The sequence below is a fragment of the Coffea arabica genome, chromosome 8e, assembly GCF_036785885.1.
Source record: "Coffea arabica cultivar ET-39 chromosome 8e, Coffea Arabica ET-39 HiFi, whole genome shotgun sequence".
NCBI lineage: Eukaryota > Viridiplantae > Streptophyta > Magnoliopsida > Gentianales > Rubiaceae > Coffea > Coffea arabica.
In genome coordinates this window covers 50,218,717-50,242,462 of record NC_092324.1, presented here as the reverse complement: position 1 = coordinate 50,242,462, position 23,746 = coordinate 50,218,717, and the positions used below count along the sequence as shown (strand labels likewise).

The following is a 23,746-nucleotide window of genomic DNA, read 5'->3' as shown; positions in this document are numbered from 1 at the left end:
GAAGATGAAATATCACTGCGTTAACTTCAAATCAAACTGAGTTCGAAAGGACGACATGCAATGCAACATCTCTTGCCCTACTTGTTTCATTTTTCTTTGGTTTCTGCAATTGATTTGGAAGAAAAAATGAATGAAGGATTGGCTGAGAGTTGCATGTTGCACAAAATTAGGCCACGTATTACTGTATAAGTGCAACCAGCCATTAATGTCGAGTCCAACTGCCATCTAACTTCTCTCGTCCCTGCCACTCCCCTAGCAGGCTAGCACCCACCAACCATTTCCCAGCTTTAAAAGAAGGAACAATGGACACCATTTGCATTCTTCTTCTATTCTGCGATTAAAATTAAGAGAAGAAAGGCAGACAAACAAGAAACAGATGTACGATAAAACAGAAACCACATTTCTTTTGTGGCATCGGATTTTCTAGAACAGTTTTGACTTAAAACTGACTACTAATTACTAGTATTATTTGCTTCCTTTTAAATCTAGCGTCAAATTTTTTGCCTTGAGTGTAGGTCACATCACCCACATTTCTTGAAAGCTCTATCGAAGCTTTGGGTAGTTTGGCTACTCCATCAACAAATCTCATCTCCTCTCCGATAGTCTACTATTCTAGACACTGTTAAATAGGCAGTGCATGATAATTGGTAGCCGACGCAGCCAAAAGAAGGAATAGTCTTTGTACGCTCAAATTTATTGCCGTCAAGGTCGTTGGCTTTCTGTTGTTAAAGGGTTTGTATTTGCTTATATAGGATAACATTCACCTTTTCTTCCACTTGAATTCAAGTCTTCACCTTAAAAAAGCAAAGAAACAGAATTTCAAGTCTTCACTTGAGCTTTTCGGAGTTGTGGATCGAACAACCACACTTTTCTTCATGGGTTTAGAGGGCTGGAGAGTCTTTTCTGCTGCTACAATTCTTGGCATCCTCTTTTTCCATGGCTTTTGTTTATCTGAAAAAGGTACCAAACTCTTCCTCCTTATCTGTTCTTTTCTTAATTTTGATCTTTTTTTTTTTTGGTTTAGACATGCAATTTTGTAAAGCACTTCTGTTACATGCATGTGCATGAAGCCCAAAGTTTGATCAGAAACTTCATACATTTGCATTTTGATGAAGCCAAGAACTCAAGTTTCTTATAAGTTATTCGGTCTGTAGTAATTTTCCTATCAATGCTGCTATTTTAGCTTCTTTCTCGTTGGTACCTTCTATATATGAAATTAATGACAATCGGTTGATAAATGGATAAGTGAGATATTCATAAGGGAAAGCTGCATTAAATTTGCAACTTTTGAACTGTACGAAGAATCGGTTGATAAATGGATCCATACAATGAGAGAGTAATTTTATTTGGCTACATTGGAAGAATGATCTTCTTAATGGCGGTATTGTTTTGACTTTTTGTTCAGTTTCTGGCAGCAAGTTTTTAGCAAGACACAAGGTACGCGTAGTACATTTCATCACTGCGTTTGGCTCTGGTGTGAATGTGCTGGATTCATGTTCCACAGCTATTTTTATTACTTTTTAACTTCAAAATCAAATACTGATTTTGTCATTTTGCAGTAAATTTTCTTCTTGGTAATTACTGTATGAAATTTAAAGTCCCTCTTTAGTCAACAAAAGAGAAAGTGTAAAAGGCTCTTTTAGAACGTGTAAAAGATTCAGCATGTAGGCGTTAATTTTCTTGGTGGATTCCGGTCAACTGTTATCTCGGCAAATACTAGCACTATTTAACATTTATAGGTTAGTACAAAGGATGTCTTAACTTCATGGTCATCCAACTACCTCTTCTGAAATGATCGACTCTGATAAAATTAGAGCCAACAAACTCACGAGCCTGTCTTTGACCATTGAGTTGTGCGTACAAAATTTTAGGTTCCAACTTAGATCAACTTTCCCTTTACATTTCGTTCTGCGTGAAAAGTTTTAATCAGCTGGGAAATCAATGAAAAAGGAAGGGAAGAAAAGAACCCTTCAGTGAAAGTAACTGTCTTGATTTGATGTTAATGCTTCTTTTGGCTCGTGTATTAGTAGTACACAGATTTAAAACACATTAATTAAATTGCCGATCAACATCTTGATTTAGCAATTATACTGTAAGTAGTCGCAAGATTTACATGAAGAACCATTGTCCGCTAATGGTGTGCATTTCCTTCTACAGCTCCAAACTACACTTTTGTGCATGAAGCAACTTCAGCCCCAGATGTTTCATTCTACGACTACATCATTATAGGCGGAGGCACCGCCGGCTGCCCCTTAGCCTCCACGCTTTCTCAAAATTATAGTGTCCTCCTACTCGAACGTGGCGGTTCACCATATGGCAATCCCAACATCACCAATCTCAATGCATTTGGGGCACCCCTGTCCGACCTCTCTCCGTCCTCCCCTTCTCAGCGTTTCATCTCAGAAGACGGTGTAATCAACGCCCGTGCTCGCGTGCTAGGCGGTGGAAGCTGCCTAAATGCGGGCTTCTACTCGCGTGCTTCCACCAGCTACGTGAGGGATTTAGGCTGGGATGGGAAGCTGGTGAACGAGTCATACGAATGGGTGGAGAAGAAGGTTGCATTCGAACCCCCCGTGAAGCAGTGGCAGTCAGCTGTGAGGGATGGCTTGATTGAGTCTGGTGTGAGGCCTTACAACGGTTTTACCTATGACCATTTGTATGGGACTAAGGTTGGCGGAACCATTTTTGATCAAAACGGTACTAGACATACTGCTGCAGACCTACTTGAGTATGCAAATCCTAAAGGGCTCACCGTGCTATTGCATGCAACTGTCCACAAAATCTTGTTCAGAACCAAAGGTAGCCTTAGGCATATCATGTCATGGCATAATCTGTGTTTAATTTGTAGGTTTATTTTATTTTACTTTTGTTTTTGGGTGGGTGGGAGAAATCAAGAACGATGCATACGTGCCCCTTCTAGTAAACACTATTTTTATTTCATAGTTGCAAAAAGAAAGGGGGGGGGGGGGTTGTGTAGAATGGAAAGATTGGACTTGTCTGTTTACCTGGACAGAATTGACAACCTTAGCTCTTGATAAGGAAGTCCACATGTGGAATTAATTGGACCATAAAGTTAGATATGTTTGAGTGGCTATATGATTAATCCTTGAAAGAAGAAGCTGTCAATTGCCGGCACAGGTCATTAAAATCAAGAAAGAATTAATTAAACTAGTTTTGCCTCCTTTTTTATATATATATATTTTATTATAATAATTGAGGTTATAATGACATATTGTTGTAACCTTAAGGCTCGGACTGTGGAATTGGACCATTAAGTTTAATGCAAGAGGCGGAGTAGCTCTAGAACAATCTCTTGATAGAAAAAGCTGTCGTCGTCTTTTAAGTAATTAATTTCAACCAAATCCTACATTTCACTTTCTTGACTTTTAACTGAGCAATTAGCTATGTTCATTCAGGAAGATCAAAGCCTTTAGCGCATGGAGTGATCTTCAGAGATGCTGCAAGAATCAAGCACAAAGCATACCTTAAAGCAGGAGCCAGAAATGAAGTGATTGTCTCAGCAGGCGCACTTGGAAGCCCACAACTACTGATGTTGAGCGGAATAGGACCAGAAGATCACCTGAGACACCACAACATAACTGTGATTTATCATCAGCCCTTTGTTGGCCTAGGCATGTATGATAACCCCATGAATGCCATCTACGTCCCATCTCCTTCCCCTGTTGAGGTTTCCCTCATCCAAGTTGTGGGTATCACCCGCTTTGGAAGCTATATTGAGGCCGCCAGTGGTGAAAACTTTGCCGGTGGTTCAGCTAGCAGGGACTTCGGAATGTTCTCTCCTAAGGTACACTTGTTTTTTTTTCACTGATCATCCTCCGAGTGTGGTAGACGTATAAGTTGACTCGTCAATTGTCCTGTAATTTTATGGTAGTAATTAATGGTACAAAAGTCAATTTTACTAGGTTGAAGTTTAGGTTGACCAAATAAAATCTTTAAACATGTCTACTATGTGGAATTGAAACTACATTTAATTCGAGAGTTTTTTTTTTTTTTTTTTTTGGAATTCAAGAGTTATAAATTGCTTCAATATAACTTGATTGGAGCAAAAGTTGCAAGAAGAAATTTTCTTTTCTCGTTTGCTTTTGCATTTGCAGATTGGTCAGCTCAGCACACTGCCACCAAAACAAAGAACCCCAGAAGCCTTAGCCAAAGCTATCGATGACATGAGCAAACTTGATGCAGTAGCTTTCAGCGGTGGATTCATCCTGGAAAAAACCATGGGTCCTCTCTCAAATGGCTACTTAATGCTTCGGCAGAAGAACCCAAATGCAAATCCATCAGTCACATTCAACTATTTCCAAGAACCGGAGGACTTACAACGATGTGTTGATGGCATTAAGGTCATCGAAAGCATAATTGAATCAAAATCTTTCTCCAAATTTAGGTATGATGACTTGACCTTACAAGTCCTCCTCAACATGACCGCGAATTCTCCGGTGAACCTGTTGCCCAAACATAGCAATGCCTCAACTTCATTGGAACAGTTCTGTAAAGATACTGTTATGACCATTTGGCATTACCATGGAGGATGTCAAGTTAATAGAGTTGTTGATGAAGATTATAAAGTTTTAGGGGTGGATAACTTGCGAGTTATCGATGGCTCTACATTTTATGACTCTCCTGGAACAAATCCTCAAGCCACTGTTATGATGCTGGGAAGGTAAAAATGCAAGGATTAATTTTCCAGAATAACATTCTAGCCATTTTTTGTTAACATTCTCAAGTGTTACTGATTTGACTCTATGTTTACTTGCTGTTGCTGCAGATATATGGGAGTAACGATGCTAAACGAGAGACTTGCAAGTGAAAAGTCAAATTGATGAAATTTCCTTTTTTTTTCCTTAGCCATCAATTTTTTTTTGGTTTTCTTTACATGCATGTGGAAGTGAAAGTTGCTCTGAAAAAACAACAATACAGCATTTCTTTACATAAAAATCTATGTAAAATGACCTTTGGGAAGTGTTTGTATGCCGTGTTCCTGCCTTTTCTACCGTTCTATTCTATAAATCACACAGTTTAGCTTACATCTCCTAGTTTTTACTTACTTATTTGGTACTCTTAAATTTTTGTGAACGTATAGTCAAATAAATCTATATTGCTTGGCATCATAGGAACTAGTGGGAATGACTATAATACTACTACTATTTCTTGCCTTATCCTGCCTCTTATTCTATACTTTAGTGCATGTCTCTGCTATGAATATTGATATACAATCCAAACTCCGAAACTTATCCCAAAAGCAACTTATCACTAATGCCAGGTGAACATAGAATGGATTTGTTTGGTTATCAAGATTTGCTAAAAAAATAATTTCTAAATTTTGTTCTACTTGCATCATAAACGTAATTTTTAATTTTTTTTTATTTCACATGTATCACATTATAAAAAGTGTTACAGTATTATTCCAAATAATCTTTGATCCAAACGGACCCATTAATATGGTAAAACTAAGCAAATATGTTCCATTCCTGTAACATTGTATATAGGATTTATGTTTATGTTTGGTTGTTAGCCTGTAACATTATTGTATATAGGTGGTTGTTAGATATGTTTGAATTCTATATATTTATTGTTAATTTTTTAAAATTTATGTTGCGTTAGTTGATATCCAAAATCGGATTTCCAACTGTTGTCATTATTCTTTTGCTACTATGTCACAAACAAGCCTTGAGATAAAGAGTGTAATTTCACAAGGTGATCTGGAATTATGGACAAAACTCAATGATATATAATTGCAATCCAAAATTAACCCAAATTCTGAACCGACTCAAAAGACCAGAAGAATATGACAAAGGATATACCTTAAGGGTCTCGAGGGTCTTAAGCAAAAAGTGGCATCACTTCTGGATTGCTTTATATCTGTACATCTTTCTCCACGTACGTACACAGAAAGAAAGGCTTAAAGCTACAAAGGCAAAACATTACCATAAGTCAGGATCATGCAGCCTCGAATCTACCGCATTTTCCCAAGCCATTTAAGGGGCCTTTTCTGATAAAAGCAGCCCTACATGGAGCCATGGAATGCGTAAAAAGCAGGCATAATCAACGGTATATCCGAAGGCATAAAACCCTATATGCCATATGCTATCTTCTACAACCCCCCTTATTCGATTTCCAGAAGACAGGGAAACGCAAAGAGTGGCTATATATAAATCTAGACTTCAGTTTTGGTCCTTCAAGGCATGTAAGAAAGAGTAAGTCCATCCCTTGACTGAAGAAAATATATAAGCGAGCCAGTTTTAGGGCAGATCTCCTCTTGGCAGTTGATGGAGTACTAGTGCTGGAATCCATGTAAATCTTCGTGCCAACTTCTTCGTAACCTGCCAAAGGAGAGTTGCCCTAGAACTCTCTCAGCTTAACATAACCCCTTTCTTGCTGCTCTTCATGCAAAGACAAGACCACGATCAAACGGGAAGACTAGGCATTATCTTTAACTATATATGCCTAGTCTAATTAAGAAATCTAGTTGTTTCCTTAATTCATGTGTGTCTCTGAAGCTCTGAAAGTCTTACATGCAGTTCATTGAGAATGATCAATTATGGAGCTCGAAGATTGCACGGATTATCATTTCATGGTAAAAGTTTGTTAATTTTCAAGAAACCATTTGGAGTGACAGTTCCAGCAGGTAGCATCCCACTTGTATTGCAGTGCAGGCAAAGATTGTTGTGGGTGGTACGCTAGGAGTTTGGTGCAGGTACGGTTAGCATTAAATGCGCTTCATATGATTGTTATATTTTTTTTCATAATTTAGTGTACATTCATATAATTTTAATGTATTTCTTAACGTACAATAAAAGTTTTGTAAATATACATCAAATTATGAAATACAATAAATTCATGTGAATACACACCAAATCATTAAAAAAAAAGTATAATAATCGCACTAAATCTACCTAAAACTAACTCTACGTGCTGTATTCCCTGTATGTTAGTAACCTAAACATGATCTATTTCACATGTCCTAGACTTCCAAATGTACTGTTTCAATGTATTTGTGGACTACCAACTTACCAGACATATGGTTTTCTTGTGTAATGCTTCTTTTGCAACTTTTTTATTTTTTTGTGGATCTTTAAATACATGGAAAGGAAAAAGAATTAGAGTAAAATCAGACTCCTGATTTGAGGAGATTTCGTTTTTGAGATATAAGAAGAGAAAACATGAATTATAGAATACAAAGAAGCAAATACGCTATAGTTAAGCACAAAAATAACCGATTAGTTCTTCGAAGATTCAATTACGATAATATAAACATTTTCACGTAAAGCTTTAATTTGTCATGAATATTTTTTCTTAACAATTTAATTTCCCTTTTCCCATTTCCTGCCCATAATCTAGCTAGTCCAGTCTCCTCCATCTTAGGTAGCCAACTTGTGTGGATTTATAGATCAAAATTTTCAACAATTGCCAACTCCATTTAGTAGAAATGTGTATATGGAGGAGGTAGAAGAAAAAAGGAGATATAATTATTTAAGCTAGGATATAATAATTGGATGAAAGGAAATGAGAAGTTCGATTTTAGGAGTATTTATAGGGCAAGTGAAATATCTTTAACAATGAAATGTAACTATATATGAAATTGAGAACATATTTACGAATTCGATTTTCATTTCTCAAGCATTTACATATGAAAATACACAAATTAATTACATGTTATTGATGTTGCTTAGAGTATGACAAAATTTTCTAAGCTTATCATTTTGGTCTCATACCATCTAAATTTGCTATTCTAATCCCTATTGTTCATATTTCCTGTTTCAAGTTTTCATACCAGATAAAATTGATGCTAGATATGAAAGGTCGTCTAGAATGTTATGAGATGAAACGGTATCGTATATTGGGTCACCACATACAAGTATTATTTCTTCTCAACTTAGTCAACCAAGAAAGTTTTCCCGCGACATTTTAGCGTTTCAAATGTTTGATTTGATGCATTTTCAGTCATTAGTGTAAATTTATTGAATAAAATTATTCTTTCTATCCCAAAACAAAAACAAAAACAAAAAACCTTTTAGGCTATCCCAGTTAGTTAGTAATAAATGATGCTTCTGAGGGGTTAGAAAACGAAAGATATTGACCGAAAGGAACCATCTGATGCTATTATGGCTAGCTGCCATCAACAAGTTGAGATGGCCGAGTTGGTCTAAGGCGCCAGATTAAGGTTCTGGTCCGAAAGGGCGTGGGTTCAAATCCCACTCTCAACAGCGAATTTTTTTTTTCCTGCTTATTTTGCATCATGTCTACAGTTGGTCGTGGTCCATGGGTGATATTCTTTGGTCAGTAACATTTTGTCCACCACCAGGTCCACCAATCTCTAAAGCAACATCATGACCTGAGTTCAATCCATCATCCAAAGAATCTTCACAGCATTTTCACCTTAAAGACTTGTTCTACAATCAATCACACTGCACTCGCCCTTATATGTTGCTATTTTCCAGCTCCATAGGCACCAAAGTCAGATATATTCATAACATCTGGAGTATTTTGGTAACTAATCATTGTTCATTTTATCGCCAATGTCAACATATGAACATCTAATGTCAAATGGTGGAATAACATGTCCCGATTGTCCAATACATGTCCTGAAAGTCTACATTTCCTGTTTGCTCTCGCAACCCAAGAAAGGCATGCAAAGGTACTGGCCGTAAGGAAGAAATTTAGCAATTGACCCAGAGATTACATTGCAATGTACGTTCTCTCTGCATGAAGGTATAAGGTTACCACTACTGTTTTTTTTTTCTTCTATATTGGAACTGAAATTAGTGCTTGGAAAATTGAATTTAAGCTAAATTATGACAACAATTGGATTAATGCAGATAAGTCGATATCCTCCCTCTGACAGGGAGATATATGTGTGACTCGTTTAAAAAAAAAAAAAAAAAAAAAAAATCTTCTACACAACATAAGAGTTTATATAGGGCTTATAAGAAGGGATGTTTTGGATTCTATTTAACCATAATTAACAGCAAACCGTAGGATCCAAAATGATCATCATCATCATCATCATCATCATTAAGGTGTTCCACTCTTGACTTGACTGAATTCCTCATCTTTTGGGCTCACGTGAATCCCTCATGTTTAGGGCTGTTTGAGTTTGATTCAGGTGGGCAGGATGGCAGCTGGGTTGAAGCAATTATTAATGATAGAGACCCATAACGTGAAAATTGGTCAAACTTAATGCCAGTCTGGTGATGTACTGATGTTACAGTTCAGATATAATTATTTTTTTTTCTTTGCCAAAAAGACTGCAAAATATGCAAATTGAGAATGATGTGTGTGTGTGTGTGTGTGTGGAATTTTTCAAATCAATAGCCATACATGTATTCTTCTACAGCTTTTTAGTGCATTTGTAGTTGGATGAATTCTTTTCCTACTGTTTTCTTCTGAAAATTGACATAGTGAACTGATTCTTTCTTAGATAAATATATATAGCGTAAGCTACAAAACAAATTCAGGGCGAGGGGTTAATTATTGGTGTTATGTGGCTGTGATAAACGATGAGTACAATAATGAACCATTCTAGTGAAAGCTTCAAGCTGATCTGCATGGATGTATAGTGCCGGCCACTACAAAAAAATGTTTGTAGGCTTTCCACTTGTCCTTTGCTCCGCTCTAGCAGCTCAACAAAGATGCTCTATATCAAGTTGCTTTCCTATCTTACGTGAAACACTTGCAACCATTCCATGCGGAAGTGGCTAAGAACTAGTCTTTGGATTACTCCAAATGAAACAAAATCAGAGACTAATCTGATAAGAACATGTGCTGGGCTATACAATGCGATGGTCCTAACTCAACTTTTTCTGTCTGGTCGAAATTATATGAACCAATGCCTGGAGGTGTAAAACATCTCAGTGCATGTTGACGAAGACTTTCAGCTCTCTGCATCACTCTATGGCTATGTTAATTGTTACCTACACAGATGGCTTTTGATGCAATTGATGCGTTCGTTGTTTTCTTTTCAATATTTGCTTAGAGATATGGGTTGTACTGATATATTGAGTTTGTGTATTTGAATAAAATTTACTATCAAATCATGTAAAAAAAAAATACAATAATCGCACAAAAATCTCAACGGTACCTGTCTCAAATCCCAAAGAAACATGGGTGGCTTAGGAAGTTTTAAGCATTCAATCAGGTGGAGATTTCAAGTCCCATGAATGATACAATTTTTGCATAACTACATGTGTAAGTAGTACTTGCACAAGAAACTTATATCCTGACAAATATTCGGCTTCATAAGATTTTCCTCCGGGGAGGTGCCTGTTAGCCTGAGAACTTTCTAATCCGCCTTTAATGGAAATGAAAGAAAATGTACAATATAGCCCTCACATGATGGTTGACAAAAACAAAGAAAGGTGATATTGACCGATTTATCTCAGAGTACAAAGAGTAAAGGAAAGAAAGCACTAAACGCCCCGTATACGACATTGAGAAGTGAGAGGGAAGGCATTGCAATCCATGGTAGACATGGTCAATCAGCATATGCTGGAAAATTTCCCCCTGCGGTAACGCATTCAATAACCATTCCAGAAACTTTCACATATGAAACTTTTTTCTGCTGCATTAGGTGAGTTATTTATCACAAAGTTAGATGGAAAATAAGGGAAAACAAGGAAAAGGGAGTGCAGGATTTGAAGTCTGATAGAAACTGTAGAACTTAAAGAGTGATATGGAAGTACCTTGCGTCAGAGAGGCCTCAAAAGCCTGTTCAAGTTGGTGCTCAAATCCTTGTCTTCGCCTGCCTGAGGCCCCTACTCCCACTTCCGAGTTTACAAGAACTGCCACCACTCCCAAGCAAGATTTCTTTTCTGCAATTTGTTCCTCAATCCGACCAGACACCTCGTTTACTAATCACGAATCTCTCCCTCCATTGAGAGAATTGTATTCCAACCTTAAAAATTCCTTCCCGCAATACTCAAATACAGATTCGGTTGACCAAATTAGATCACAAGAGTACTATCACCTCTCTCTCTCAAATCATGTCTGCCTGGACTACACTGGCAATGGCCTTTTCTCATACTCCCAGCAACAGAATTTGTATTCTGGAGCTGCAATTGCCTCTACTTCTTCATCTCCTCCACCACCACAAGATTCTACCGCTTCAGAAGTACCTTTTTTTGATATTTCATACAAGTCCGTCAATTTGATCTCTCTACTACGTTACGGTGGCGAAAAATCAGAGTTTGAATTGGCAATGAGAAAAAGGATCATGAACTACATGAATATCTCTGAAGATGATTATTCCATGGTTTTCACTGCTAACCAGGCCTCCGCTTTCAAGCTTTTGGCAGATTCATATCCCTTCCAGACTAATCACAAACTTCTTACAGTCTATGACTACAAGAATGAAGCAACAGAAGCAATGATTGAAAGCTCCAAGAAGAATGGAGCTCGAATATTGTCAGCTAAGTTCTCATGGCCTAGTTTGAGGATAAATGCGAAAAAACTTAGGAAGATGATCCGTAAGAATAAGAAGAAGAAGAAGAAGAAGAGGGGATTGTTTGTCTTCCCCCTGCAGTCAAGAATGACTGGAGCAACATATTCTTATCAATGGATGTATAAAGCGCAAGAAAATGGTTGGCATGTCTTGCTTGATGCAGACGCGTTAGCAGCCAAGGAGATGGAGACGTTGGGGCTAACTCTGTTTCTTCCTGACTTTATCGTCTGTTCATTCTTCAAGGTGTTTGGGGAAAACCCTTCTGGTTTTAGCTGTTTATTCGTGAAGAAGTCTAGTATCTCAGTGCTAAACAAATCCTCCACAAGCATTGGTGTTGTCAGTCTTATCCCAACAGGAAACCTTTTTAGACAATCCACTATCTCTGAAACAGAAAGTAAAGATCAAATTGTGACCTTAGGTATGTTGTTCAGGAGAGAGGAAGCAGGATTGCTTAGCTCATCCTTTAGCTCAAGTGAAGAAGCCTTTGAATTGCAGGAAGTTAAAGAAGATGGCAGCAAAACTCAGGAGGAACCATCATTTTCCGAGTTATTAAAATCAGATAAAAGGGTTGTCTCAAATGATGCAAGTCCCAGCGGTATAAGAAGCTCAGAAACGATTGAATGCAGGGGATTAGATCATGCAGATGAAGTAGGCCTAATTGTGATCAGTAGCAGAAATCGGTACCACATAAACTGGCTAGTAAATGCATTGCTGTGCCTTCGACATCCACATTCAGAAAATGGGGCTGCCTTAGTTAAAATCTACGGACCAAAAATAAGCATTAACCGAGCACCGGCTGTGGCTTTCAATGTATTTGACTGGAAAGGAGACAAAATTGATCCAATTCTTGTACAGAAGTTAGCTGACCGAAACAATGTTTCTCTTGCATGCGGATTCTTGCATCATGTGGGGTTTGAAAACAATTATAAAGAAGAGAAGCAGAAAATATTAGAGAAGGAAAACACTGAAAGAAGAGAAGTGGAGCACAACAAAAAGGGAGGTCAATTTGATTCGGAAATTTCTGTGGTCTCAGCTTCTGTTAGGTTTTTGACCAACTTTGAGGACTTGTATCGGCTCTGGGCTTTTGTTTCCAGGTTTCTTGATGCAGATTTTGTGGAAAAAGAAAGGTGGAGATACATGGCTCTTAATCAAAAAACGGTTGAAGTGTAGACTAAGTTATCAACTTATTGATTCTTTCATGCTACCCAGAGAAGAAGTTGTTCATACTTTCCAACAATTCTTTCTTTCCCTTGATTTCACATATGAATTGTTTACTCCTTTGATTGCCTGACTACAAGAATATAGTTCAGAAATTCAGCAATGATTAATTACATTTGGTAGCAGAAGTTTAATTCTTGTCATTGCTCAGAAATGCCAGCTGAAGAAGGATGCTCATGAGCTCTCACACTACTTGGTAGTCCTCTTGAAATTGCAGCTCTCTCCGTAATCAAATATTGAGGAATTTACTCTATTATCGGCACATCTTCTATTAGTATTGAGAAGCCATAATCAAATATTGGTCCAATCAAGTCGTCTACACACTATCTAATAGTACAATGATTTTACCCAAATAAAAAAAAATACATGCACCTTTGCAACACGTACAAAAGTAATTTGTGGGTTATCCACACTCAATCCATGCTATATATAATAAGTTTTGATAATTTGATAGGAGCAGCCTAGCAGGTGGGATTAACTGATTGTTTGAAAATCTTGGTATGAAATACTCATGGTGTCAAACTAAAATAGATTTAACGTTTGCTACAAAGCAAAATCTATATGATATGGAAATCAGTTGTAGGTCTTGTGACCTTATGTAAAACTTGTTGCTTTAGTCAGCAAAACTTCTCAATTTGATTGTCCAACTTTTGAAGCAAGTCTTCCGCACACAATGGTTGATCCATCGTTTAATGTGGACGTTCCCTAATCCACACGTTGCATTAATGGCTCTTATTATTTGTGTCTGTCGAATCAAATATGTTGACGATGCAATCAAATAAATTTTTCCAAATAAATAACTATTCAAACAATCTATCGATAGTTCAAGTGAAAAAATATTAGGTACCTCACGTAATCACCATCATTAATTCTTAGTAAGTGATTGGTACTAATGTAGCACACGATATGTCATACCATGCACATATTTATTCGATACAAAGTATTATGATGAATATTAGAAGATGAATGATTTACCATTATTTGGTGATAGTTTATTGGTACCGGTGTGCGCCATATTATCATAGACGGAACTAGAAAATTTATCTTGTAGGACAAACTTTACTGTACATGTACTTAATTCTGTAATGTAAAATGTTTTTTTAAGTTTTTGCATAGGCAAAAAAAAAAAAAAAAAATTCTAACAAATCCATTCCATGTCATACCATGCAAAAAAGGAGTTGATGAATTTCAGAATTTTAAGACGGCAGCCTGCAGCCTGCACCCTTCGCCCTGTTACCTCCGCCATCGCATCCCACATTGAAGCAATCAATCAATGTCTGGTGAGCAGTGATTCAAAGGAGAAGAAAACAAAACTACATCAGTACAGCCGTCAGGAGATAGATGATCACTGGAATTGAGGACTTGTTCAAGTCGTAGGACCTTGTCTATTTTGTTCCAATGCACAGATTTTGCTTACGATATGTATACAAAAAGGAAGGTTCTCCAGTTTTTGGATTTTCCTATGCTCAAATCAGACTTCTTTTGCATTTTAGAATCTGCAAAAGTAGGTTCTTTGGAGGTTATTCAAATTGGTGTCAAATTATGGGACAATTTTCTGGTTATATATTCCCCTTCAAGAACTGGAAACTCTCATACAGAAAATGCAACAAATGTGTGAGTATGTTATAATCGTGACCAAAAATAACTATAAAAAACTGATGGTTGCATTTAGGCATATGATTACATTTCATAAGCATGAAAACAATAGCAGTTAAAAACGTTCATTTTATAATGTTAAAGTGTGGGCAACCATCAAGAATTTCAATATTGCAGTTAATTCTTTTTATTATACCATCCACAACGTAATGAAAATTTTTCATGCGAACATAAGGCAAAAACCTAGAACGTACCACAGATTTCAACAAAGAGAAAGCAACAACTTGTTTGGATTGCATTTTTCTGGACTGTTTATAGTAGAATTACTATAGCAATTTGATATATGTGAGGTAAAAAAGTGATCGAAAAAAGTGTTTATGGGTAAGAAGGTGATTGCATTTTCCAAACACACATTTTTCAATGGAAAATTAGCCAGGAAGATGTAAGACTTAATTGTTTTCTTTTTTTTTTTTTTGCCCTTTTTGGGGTCATGAAAGAATGTGTAAATTTATTTGTCAACAAAATCGTTCGTTATTTAAGAGGTACTGTCCATTTGTTGGATCCAACTGAAAAATCCCAAATAGCTCCTTCAGCTAAATAAGCAGTGTAGCCCAATTCCAAAGAGTAGGTAGACCAAGTAAAACCTGTATTTTTAATTCAGAAATCTGGGCCGTAACATGGGTAGTTAGTGACAATAAGATTTAGTTAATTAGTCTACTCAGTATTTAGACTCTTAAATATCTGATTTGGGTCGAGATAGTAATTCTGGGAATCGAATGGCCGACAACACAGGCCCTTTTTAGACATTGACAACACAGGCCCCGAAGAACCCAAAACAATTTCGTAGGTTTTTCGCCTTGATTGGGTTTCTCCCCTCATGAGCATACCAACGATTGATAGTTCCCATGATGATTCGAACACACATCAATTCTCTGAGTTCCATTTTCATCTGTTACATTTGAATGTATTCGAGGTTAAATCATATCATTTTGAAGTATGTTCTTTCAATGCAAAGTCGAAGGAAAGAAAAAAAAATTTGTTTGTATAAAACGAAAAAATTGCAATTTCCCAAGACAATTTTTTTTTCTTAGTTTTACTTTTTGTCTACTTTATCTTGAAATAACAAATTGAGTCCGTATGGGCATTTTGGATGCTGCTCTTGAAATGGCCCTTCTAGTTTTATATATATATATATATATATATTTGTTACTCCACCCATTTCATAAAGTATTCAATTATTCGTCTGGTTCTGGACGGGTCATTGCTATAATTGTTAGTATTTTCATTTTCCCCAGTGCAGCTGTTACTATGATGATCCTGTGCATCAGTCTACTATATTACTTATAATTTTTGTTGATTAAGTTTCGAGTACTTTGGCTCATGTTTTTTTTTTTTCCCATTTTTACAAGCTGTTGTATTTCAACTCAAATAAGAGTAATCTTATGCTGGTAATAATCATAATGCTGGCCAAGTATACATTCATTTGGGACAAAAAATGCTATGTTGTATTTCATTGGGGACGTAGAATTATTAGGTAGAACTCTCAAAAGTAGGTGTAAACAAACATGCATATATTATTATACCATATCGGTGTAGCAAAGACCATCTAGCATGAATATTTTTGCCCGACTCGGCCATGGCACTCAAGGACTCGATTCCATTTCTTGAAAGCATTCATTGGTGTCGTTTTCCAGCTCACAATTTTCAATGGCTAGTTTGTGAGGTGTTTGTGGATTGGGAGCAGGTCTCAAACTTGGCGATGAATCTGGAGTTTCACAAGACGCCCATAAGGCCATTGGTATCACTATGGTCTGCGTCGCAACAGTTCAGGTACCTATTTTTTGTTTCCATGATTGGATGGGTGTTCTTAGAAATCTTGTAACACCTTCTATCTCACTTAAATTCATTTCAAGATAGTGTTATATTAAAACTATGGATTAATCTTTCCTACACTGACAGTGTATACAATAATTTTTTTAAAAAAATTACACTGTTAGTATATGAATAAATTGAACGAATACTTTTAGCAGCTAAAAAAAGGCTTTTTTTTAGAATTATGCACCTTTTTTTGTTTATAGCTTTGGAATTTGGCTTCATTACAGAGTATCGTGGCCAGTTTCTAAAATTAAATAACTTCCTTTACAAATTAGTAGGAAAAAAGAGAGGATTCCCTCTAGGTACAATGTAGGAAATCAGTATATACTCAAAGATTTCATTGTCAATTATTCATTAATAAAGATAACTACGCTGCAAGGTGCTACATATCTCTCGTTTTCTTTTTTTTTAAAAATTTTTTTTTTCTTCTTTCTTTAATTAATTTTGTTGGCTATGTACTTGTAGGTATTCGCCTTGCTATTGAGGCCAAAGCCAGATCTTAGATTTTATTGGAACATCTACCACTATGTTGTTGGCTACACAGTGATTATTCTCAGCATTGTAAACATTTTTAAAGGGCTTGACATCTTGCAGCCTGAAAAGAATGCATACATTGGTATAATTATAGGGATTGGAGCCATGGCAGCTGCCCTTGCAGCTTTCAAATGGTTTATTGTCTTGAAGAGAAAAAGGGAAGGTGATAGCTCAATTAATAAATACCCTTGTAACTCCAATGGTGTAAGTGGAGTTAATGGCTATGGGGCCAGGATACAGCAAGGAGTGTAGCTGATGTTCATATTGATGTGTACTTGACTCCCGGACATGTTATTTCTTCACATGCTTTTGCTAGTTAGTTATAGGGTTTTGATATGTATTATACATATTGGGAGAGTTTATGTTAGTCTTTCGTGTTATTGACTTGATTTTTTTTTTTATATTGATTTTGTGAATAATGATTAGAACATATGTGATGGATTCTTGTGTTTAGAGGAAATAATGGGAATGCCTGCTTTTGTTTTGGGTAAAGATATTCAATGTCCACGTCCTTTAGACCATGAATTGATATGGAATATAGAGAAAGAGAGGAAATCAGGGAGATGATTTATTAGGATAGCTAAAATATAATGTGATCATGTAGCTTAATTCTTGGCGTGATAAAGCTCGGAAATGGTAAGCTTCACTTGTTCTGCAGAAACTGTCTAGAAATGAGAAAAAGAGTAGGGAAAAGGTCTGTACCCTACGAGTATTCTCTTCATCGTGTTGCAGATTGTAATGAAAAGCTGTGGACAAAATAATAATATTAACAGACATTGTTCTGTCAATGCAAAGGCCAATTCCGAAAAATATTTCTTGTGTCCTACTGATGGATTTCCAGTGAGACGTGCAAAAAAGAGAAGATTTACCTTCTTCCACTCACCCTTGTTTAGATAAAAAGATGCCATTATACTCAAATTGTCAACCCAAATTCAAACTGATGATATTGAATGTTGAAGCAGATACTCCAGTTAAAGAGTTAATCAACTCTTATGTTTTTGTATTAACTAATATCAAATATTCTTGATAGTGCCACTTGACGCAGTGAAGTAAGAACTACAAATCTTGTAGAGAACGTGTATTTTTTGATACTTCTGAGCTTGTATATTCTGCTCTCAACTGCACGCTTGATTCGGGTGATAAATTCATCAATTGGCACAGTCCCGACCTAACAGTTACAGTTTGTGTTTCTGCATCTTTGGGGCCAACAACAGCCATCAATGGGATTTTCTGCTTCTCTCCATTTCTAATAAGTTTCTAAACAAGAAGATGCCAAATTTCCGCAACCAATTAAGATTAAGCAGATTAAGAGAAGTGCTAATTCGTTTTGAATTAGTTTCCTCAACCTTCTTCTCGGCAACAAATGAGAAAAGAAGTACATAATAGAGCAAGGTTTGACTATAGGCTAGCTTCCCTAATGCAAACAAACCGTTTAATTCTCACCTAGCTAGCCTTACAACTAGTCCCCCAATATATCTGGGACAAAATAAAGTGGCAAATACCTGTGCATCTGTGACTGGAAATATCCGAGCTTGGGTAGGAGAAAGCCACAGCGGGAATTCACAAGCATAATGCTCTATGAAAACTACAAAAAAAAGCTCCAAGGATCCCAGAACTGCACGATGAATCATGATGGGCTGCTTCTTCTCTTGGTCCGAATCGACATAGGTAATGTCAAAACGCTGGGGTAAATTAAAATCCACCTGTAGGCCAATATAAAAGACAAGTAAAGGAAGTTGACGATTCATTTCTTACTTCTCTTTCAGTTGGGAAGACCTGATCGCCAGTGCAGTTTATCTCAAAATCGTGGTTGCTTTACTGAACTAAACCTTCCCTCTACTGTCTTAATGCAAGAACTTGAATTGACTCCACTTTATATAATGATTCATGCATAATGTCATCAGTAGGTTATGGTTTCATGCATGATTAAAGATATCTTTTCTACTCCATTCATTAATACTGATTCAACCATGACCCAAGTAAAATGTGAAAATGATTTTCAAAAGAGTATCAAAGATCTTCGCCAGCACACTGGACCGAGTGCATTCTTTTTCAGTTCTTCAGTGCATGGAAGGACGAGGATCCTGAAGAAGGAAGCAAAAGATGCAGATAAACATGGACATGCACGTTCAAATATTTCAAATTGATTTGAAAATCACATTACCAATCTTTACCTGTATGGTTGAGCATTGCCACTTCCTTCCAAGAGAATCCTCAATTTTAGGATAGATGATAGAACGCTAATTTAGCATTAATTTTGTTATAATTTCCTTTTCTTATTGGATTGGATATTGCATTAATGGATATATTTTGTTTGAATTTTATGTTTAGGGGATCCATAATTTTTTTTATTTTTTTTATTCATTGGTATTCGTACGTTTCCTGATTTAATTGCTTATGCTTGTTATGTTATTTGAATGTCAAAGGCGCGATATTCTAATTAACCTAATAATCTACGGTCATATTAATTGATTGAATCCGTAATTGTTCAATTGATTAATACCAGTGGTGACTAGCGTGATTGGTTTCATGTTAGGGAAATGTATGATCTAATTTAAACAAACCCTCGTAACATGTTTGTTGGTTAGGGTTGGGCTTTTCTAATTCTTATTGCAATTGAGAAATTAAATCTTATAGTCGTGCCTAGGGTTATTTCTTGGTTAGGGAAATAGTTAATGGTCGTACCTTAACTATCGAAAAGGTAAGGAAATGTTGGTTGTTTATCGCGTGTATGACAACTATAACCAATCTAGTAATGAGTAATTGAATTATCTTTGCATCGATGATCAGTTGAATGGACCGTATCTGAAAAGTTGTACCTTTGACTAGAGTTGTATTGATTATTGATTAATTTTTGTTTATTTCTATTAGTTGTTTTACTAGGTAGTTAATTAGTTATTTTATATTCTCCAAAAACCCCCCATACTTCGGACTCTAAAAGAAATAAGTTATCCCCAATCCCTGTGGATTCGACTCTACTCACCGCTATATACAAAATCTATATTTTTCTCGAGTAGGTATTTATTATTGTACAGGCTCGACAACCTGTCAATAGAAAAGCAAAGATGGGAAATGTTAAAGTTATGAAAGAAGAGCCAAAAAGATAATAAAGTTTGATATTGTTTGAGAGTTTAGGAAAGAAATGAAAAAATTATAAATATGTACGCCAATAAAATTTTATTGAATATACATCTAAAGATAGAAGTAGTACATTAAAAAATCTCATAGAGCTTTATTCAGCCTGCCTTTCTTTTCCACCCATATTTGGGCAGAAAGTTTTTTTCATTTTAACTGCAAAATAGATTCTCACCTAATCTTTCAATTTGCATTCTCTTCTGTCCCTTACAAAGCCCCAAACAGCAGACCTTTCTCTCCCTTCTTCTCCTATCAAAATCCCGGCTGCAAAAATGGACACGGAACCAAATCAATATATCTCTCTTGATCCTCGAAGATTTTGTTTGGTGGGCTGGATTTTCCATAACTCCACAGTAATTTTTTTTTTGTTCCAATTATTGGGATGGATGATTGATCCTGTTTCCCTTAAAAAGTTAAGTGTAATCGTCACAAGTCACAAGCTCATTCGTCCTTCTCTTTCTTTTATCAAGACAGGTCACAAGCTAATCATTCCTACCATCATTTTTTTTTCAAACACGATAAATTCTATTTTAGATGTACTTCTATTTGAAGGGGACTAAATAACCATCGAACTAGACAGATGCATTTGCATCAATTGGTGAAATTTTCAGCTATTTGAAGGGGACTAAATAACCATCGAACTAGACAGATGCATTTGCATCAATTGGTGAAATTTTCAGAAAATTTTGGACAAGAATACATGCCACGTTGCATCCCTACCATCATGCTGCATGGTATTAAAAACGAACATCAATTGGAAATGAAAAGAACAAAGATCTGTCAGCCTAGAACCTAACAACTTATGACGTTTTAAGCGTGTTGCATGTGTTAGATTGTAAATTTGTTTCCTATAGCTTACTCTAAATATATTATTAATCTTGACGGATTTTGTCATCTAATAATCAAGGTTTCATTTAAAAGGAAACTGTGTTTTAGAGTTTTGATTAAATGCAAGTGTTTTATGGACTCAAGCAAGGTTGATTGGTTCCCAAGTGTATTTTATAATTTAGGTTGCCTTCTAAAGATTGAGGGCTTGATCTTGGATTTTTAGCGTATCAACTAGTCATAATTAACATCTATCCCTGTGAGCTAAAAGGTAGTGGTGTCTTATCATTAGGTTTTTCATTTATTTTCCGTAGCATTGTTGAAAAGAAGTTAATTATGAGAGGTAGGTCTTAGGATTTGTTAGTAAAAAGGCCCTTCCAAAGTTTTAATTAATCTAAAGCATGCTTTCATTGATATTTTAAACGACTTTGAAAACAAAACTAATTATTCACTTAGTGGGAAAATAAAGGAAACAGAAAAATAAAGGACCCTATCTAATTGGTATAGGGATCGTAATTCGTACCCATCCATAAGTTTAAACATGTTCGAGAGCAAGAAGTTGGGGAAAAGATGGGGAAAGGTCGATTGCTTTTTCCTCAATGAGCATCTGCAAAACTGAAAGATCTACGTTTGGATTGGCCTATTTTTTAAAATTAAAATTTTCAAATACAATACTACACTAATGTACAAATTAAAAAAAAAACTTAAAAGACATCTAATCCATATAATATTTCAAATATTTCAAAAAACATTTATAATAAAAGTTTTTTATCTATACCGTTATAGTAAAATATTTAAAAAACACCTCTAACAAAAGCTAATTCAAACGGAGCGTATTGTCTGATTTACTTTCTTGCAAGTATTTAATCACTCTTTTTTTTTTTTTTTGTCAGCAACGATACATTTTGTATAACCTATTTTATCCTAATCTAGGGGGAGGGGAGCCTAAGGAGGCTGTGGTAAGGGGTTAGTGGGTATACAGATCCAACTAGATTAAGGGAGTGTTTTGGCACAACCCTTAGATTTTTTTCGCTGCAAGTATTTGATCACTCGATGGATGCAAAAGTTAGATAAGCTGATGAGACTACTATTTTTGTTGTGTTGTGAAGAATTTCATGTCACTAAAAAAAAATAATTGGGCTGTTGGCAAAAGATTTGGAGAAAAAAAGAATAAAGGCTAAAATCGTCCCACGTCGACCCCGATTGTGGCATGCTACTACGTGCCATGCCATCACATGCATATGGCTTTCCAGGTGCATCAGCTCAGCTATAATCCAGCACGTTTTTCCCTATATAATATAAGCAACATATGGATTATCAAAAAAATAAAAATCCTTTATCCAAAAAAAAAAAAAAAGAATTCTTTTCCCAAAAGAAAAGTTTTTTTTTAACCACCAAGATATAAAAAAGAGTTTACGCAACATTATAGGGTCTATTTCGAGACCTTTTCTATTTTTAATTTTTTCATTTTGTTGTTATCGTTAAAAAAAATTATGCTAAAGCACTGGAGGGTTGAAATTTATAAATCATAGTAATGAAAATCTTAAATTTATTTTTTGGCATTAAACATGTTTTTGTATTCCAACAAAAGAAAAAGAAAAAGAAAAAGAATCAAGAAAAGTTCTGTCTATTTTTTTTTTTTTGAAAGAAAAGTTCTGTCTATTTGTACCATATTTTCTATCTCAATTTGATGATTATTGCAGCTCTTGGATTTGATGATAAAATAAAATGAATTATAGTCAAACCACGTGCAAGAACTAAGAAAAAAAAAAGATTATTGCACCACTCAAATCACGTGCAAGAACCGACAAGAAAAGTCGATGTTTTTAACCAAAACAATAGTGGTTGGACCTTTGGGATTTTTCTCCCTTTCTTGGGCCAGAGATCATAAGGGGGAAGCAAGAGTGAGTAGCTTTTTAAGAATTACAAAAAAAATAGTAACAACTTTTTGCTCGCGATCCGATGGAGAAAGACCTCTAAACGGACAAGACAACCGGTACTGAATTTGCCCAGAAAGAAAAACTGGTACTGGTTCATAATGCAGTGGTACAAGGCAACCTGTATTTTTATTTATTTATTTTTAAGGCAAAATGGTGAGCATTTTTTCGCAGCTCTATCTTTAGGCACGTAGTAGCCACAATCCCTACCTACTACGCACCTGACCTAGTGCCAATTAGGGTGCGCTCGGATCTAGAATATGGGACAGAAGAAGGTTGATGGTTAAGATTTGATAAAAAAAATATATATATATAAGGTCCAAATTTTATTCTATTTATTTTTTTTTACATTATGTGTGACCTTCGCCACTGTATCTTCGACCTTCAATCAACGGTTTCGATTTCTGGTCGGCCCGGAATCGATCAGCGATCGATTCTCTGATTGGTTAGTGCAGCTGATTCCCCAGTTTGTAATGCATGAAGAGTTTGTCACCAGTAATAACAATTAGTACAAGGGCTCAGATCGATTATTATCTCTGACTGAAGTTTGAATACAAGTTCTTTTCTCGCAGCAAATCCAATTGCCATGAGAAATTCAAGCATATCTGTTGGCAAATATTGACTAAAAATTTTACTTAACAAAAGAGGAAAAAAAAAAGGACGAATTACTCACATTGCTAAGTATTCATACTGCATATCTGTCCGTTGTTAGGGTTGAAAAATAAATCGAACTTATCTCGGTAAGAGTTCGTTTGAATTTGATTTACCAACTAATTAAATCAAATTTAAACAGCGTTATATATTCGACATTGAAATACCTTGAGAAGAAAATTCAGTGCAACGCTCCTTTTTGATTCGTTTCCTTCTGTAACCAATTCAGCCAGCCAAAGATCTCCATTTTCGATTAAGTTATGCATATCCTACCTATGCAACACGCATGAAAAACAATCGCCCGAAAGATATCTAGGTTTAGTATGTAGTTATTTCAGATACTAGAGATTAAGATTAAGCTTTATCTTCAGCACAATAAAACATGGTAGACTGTGATTGACCTGCTGCTGATTAAGTTTCTGGTTTAGAAAACCCATCCACCATGGATCTGAAACTTGTGATAAAACAAAATCAATTAGCACCATTCCTGTGTTTTTTACTACAGCAACGAAAACCT

The 23,746-nt window shown here is 35.9% G+C and overlaps 3 protein-coding genes and 1 non-coding gene across 4 annotated transcripts; all 4 read left to right on the top strand.

Moving 5' to 3' along the window:
- The first annotated feature begins 322 nt into the window (after window positions 1–322).
- Window positions 323–5,045, top strand: LOC113706796 (protein HOTHEAD-like). Its single transcript, XM_072061555.1, has 5 exons — window positions 323–960; window positions 2,158–2,799; window positions 3,417–3,805; window positions 4,116–4,681; window positions 4,787–5,045. Exons 1-5 carry the CDS (start codon window positions 876–878, stop codon window positions 4,839–4,841), a joined length of 1,737 nt encoding a protein of 578 aa, XP_071917656.1. The 5' UTR covers window positions 323–875; the 3' UTR covers window positions 4,842–5,045.
- A 3,099-nt stretch (window positions 5,046–8,144) lies between these two features.
- TRNAL-AAG (transfer RNA leucine (anticodon AAG)) lies at window positions 8,145–8,225 on the top strand. Its single transcript has one exon. It is a non-coding gene; the product is annotated as a tRNA-Leu (tRNA).
- Window positions 8,226–10,574: 2,349 nt separating this feature from the next.
- On the top strand, window positions 10,575–12,764 carry LOC113703272 (uncharacterized). The gene has a single exon (XM_027224580.2). It carries the CDS (start codon window positions 10,691–10,693, stop codon window positions 12,626–12,628), a length of 1,938 nt encoding a protein of 645 aa, XP_027080381.1. The 5' UTR covers window positions 10,575–10,690; the 3' UTR covers window positions 12,629–12,764.
- A 2,185-nt stretch (window positions 12,765–14,949) lies between these two features.
- Window positions 14,950–16,933, top strand: LOC140012839 (cytochrome b561 and DOMON domain-containing protein At5g35735-like). Its single transcript, XM_072061170.1, has 3 exons — window positions 14,950–14,953; window positions 16,017–16,102; window positions 16,613–16,933. The coding sequence occupies exons 1-3, from the start codon at window positions 14,950–14,952 to the stop codon at window positions 16,931–16,933; spliced, it is 411 nt and encodes a 136-aa protein (XP_071917271.1).
- The last annotated feature ends 6,813 nt before the right edge of the window (window positions 16,934–23,746 follow it).

Excerpts from the sequence above, each read along its gene's own strand:
- LOC113706796 (XM_072061555.1), top strand. The coding sequence starts at position 876 with ATGGGTTTAGAGGGCTGGAGAGTCTTTTCTGCTGCTACAATTCTTGGC. Across the intron at positions 961-2,157 it reads CTTTTGTTTATCTGAAAAAG|CTCCAAACTACACTTTTGTG; the intron begins GTACCAAACTCT and ends TTCCTTCTACAG. Across the intron at positions 4,682-4,786 it reads ACTGTTATGATGCTGGGAAG|ATATATGGGAGTAACGATGC; the intron begins GTAAAAATGCAA and ends CTGTTGCTGCAG.
- LOC113703272 (XM_027224580.2), top strand. The coding sequence starts at position 10,691 with ATGGAAGTACCTTGCGTCAGAGAGGCCTCAAAAGCCTGTTCAAGTTGG.
- LOC140012839 (XM_072061170.1), top strand. Across the intron at positions 16,103-16,612 it reads TCTGCGTCGCAACAGTTCAG|GTATTCGCCTTGCTATTGAG; the intron begins GTACCTATTTTT and ends ATGTACTTGTAG.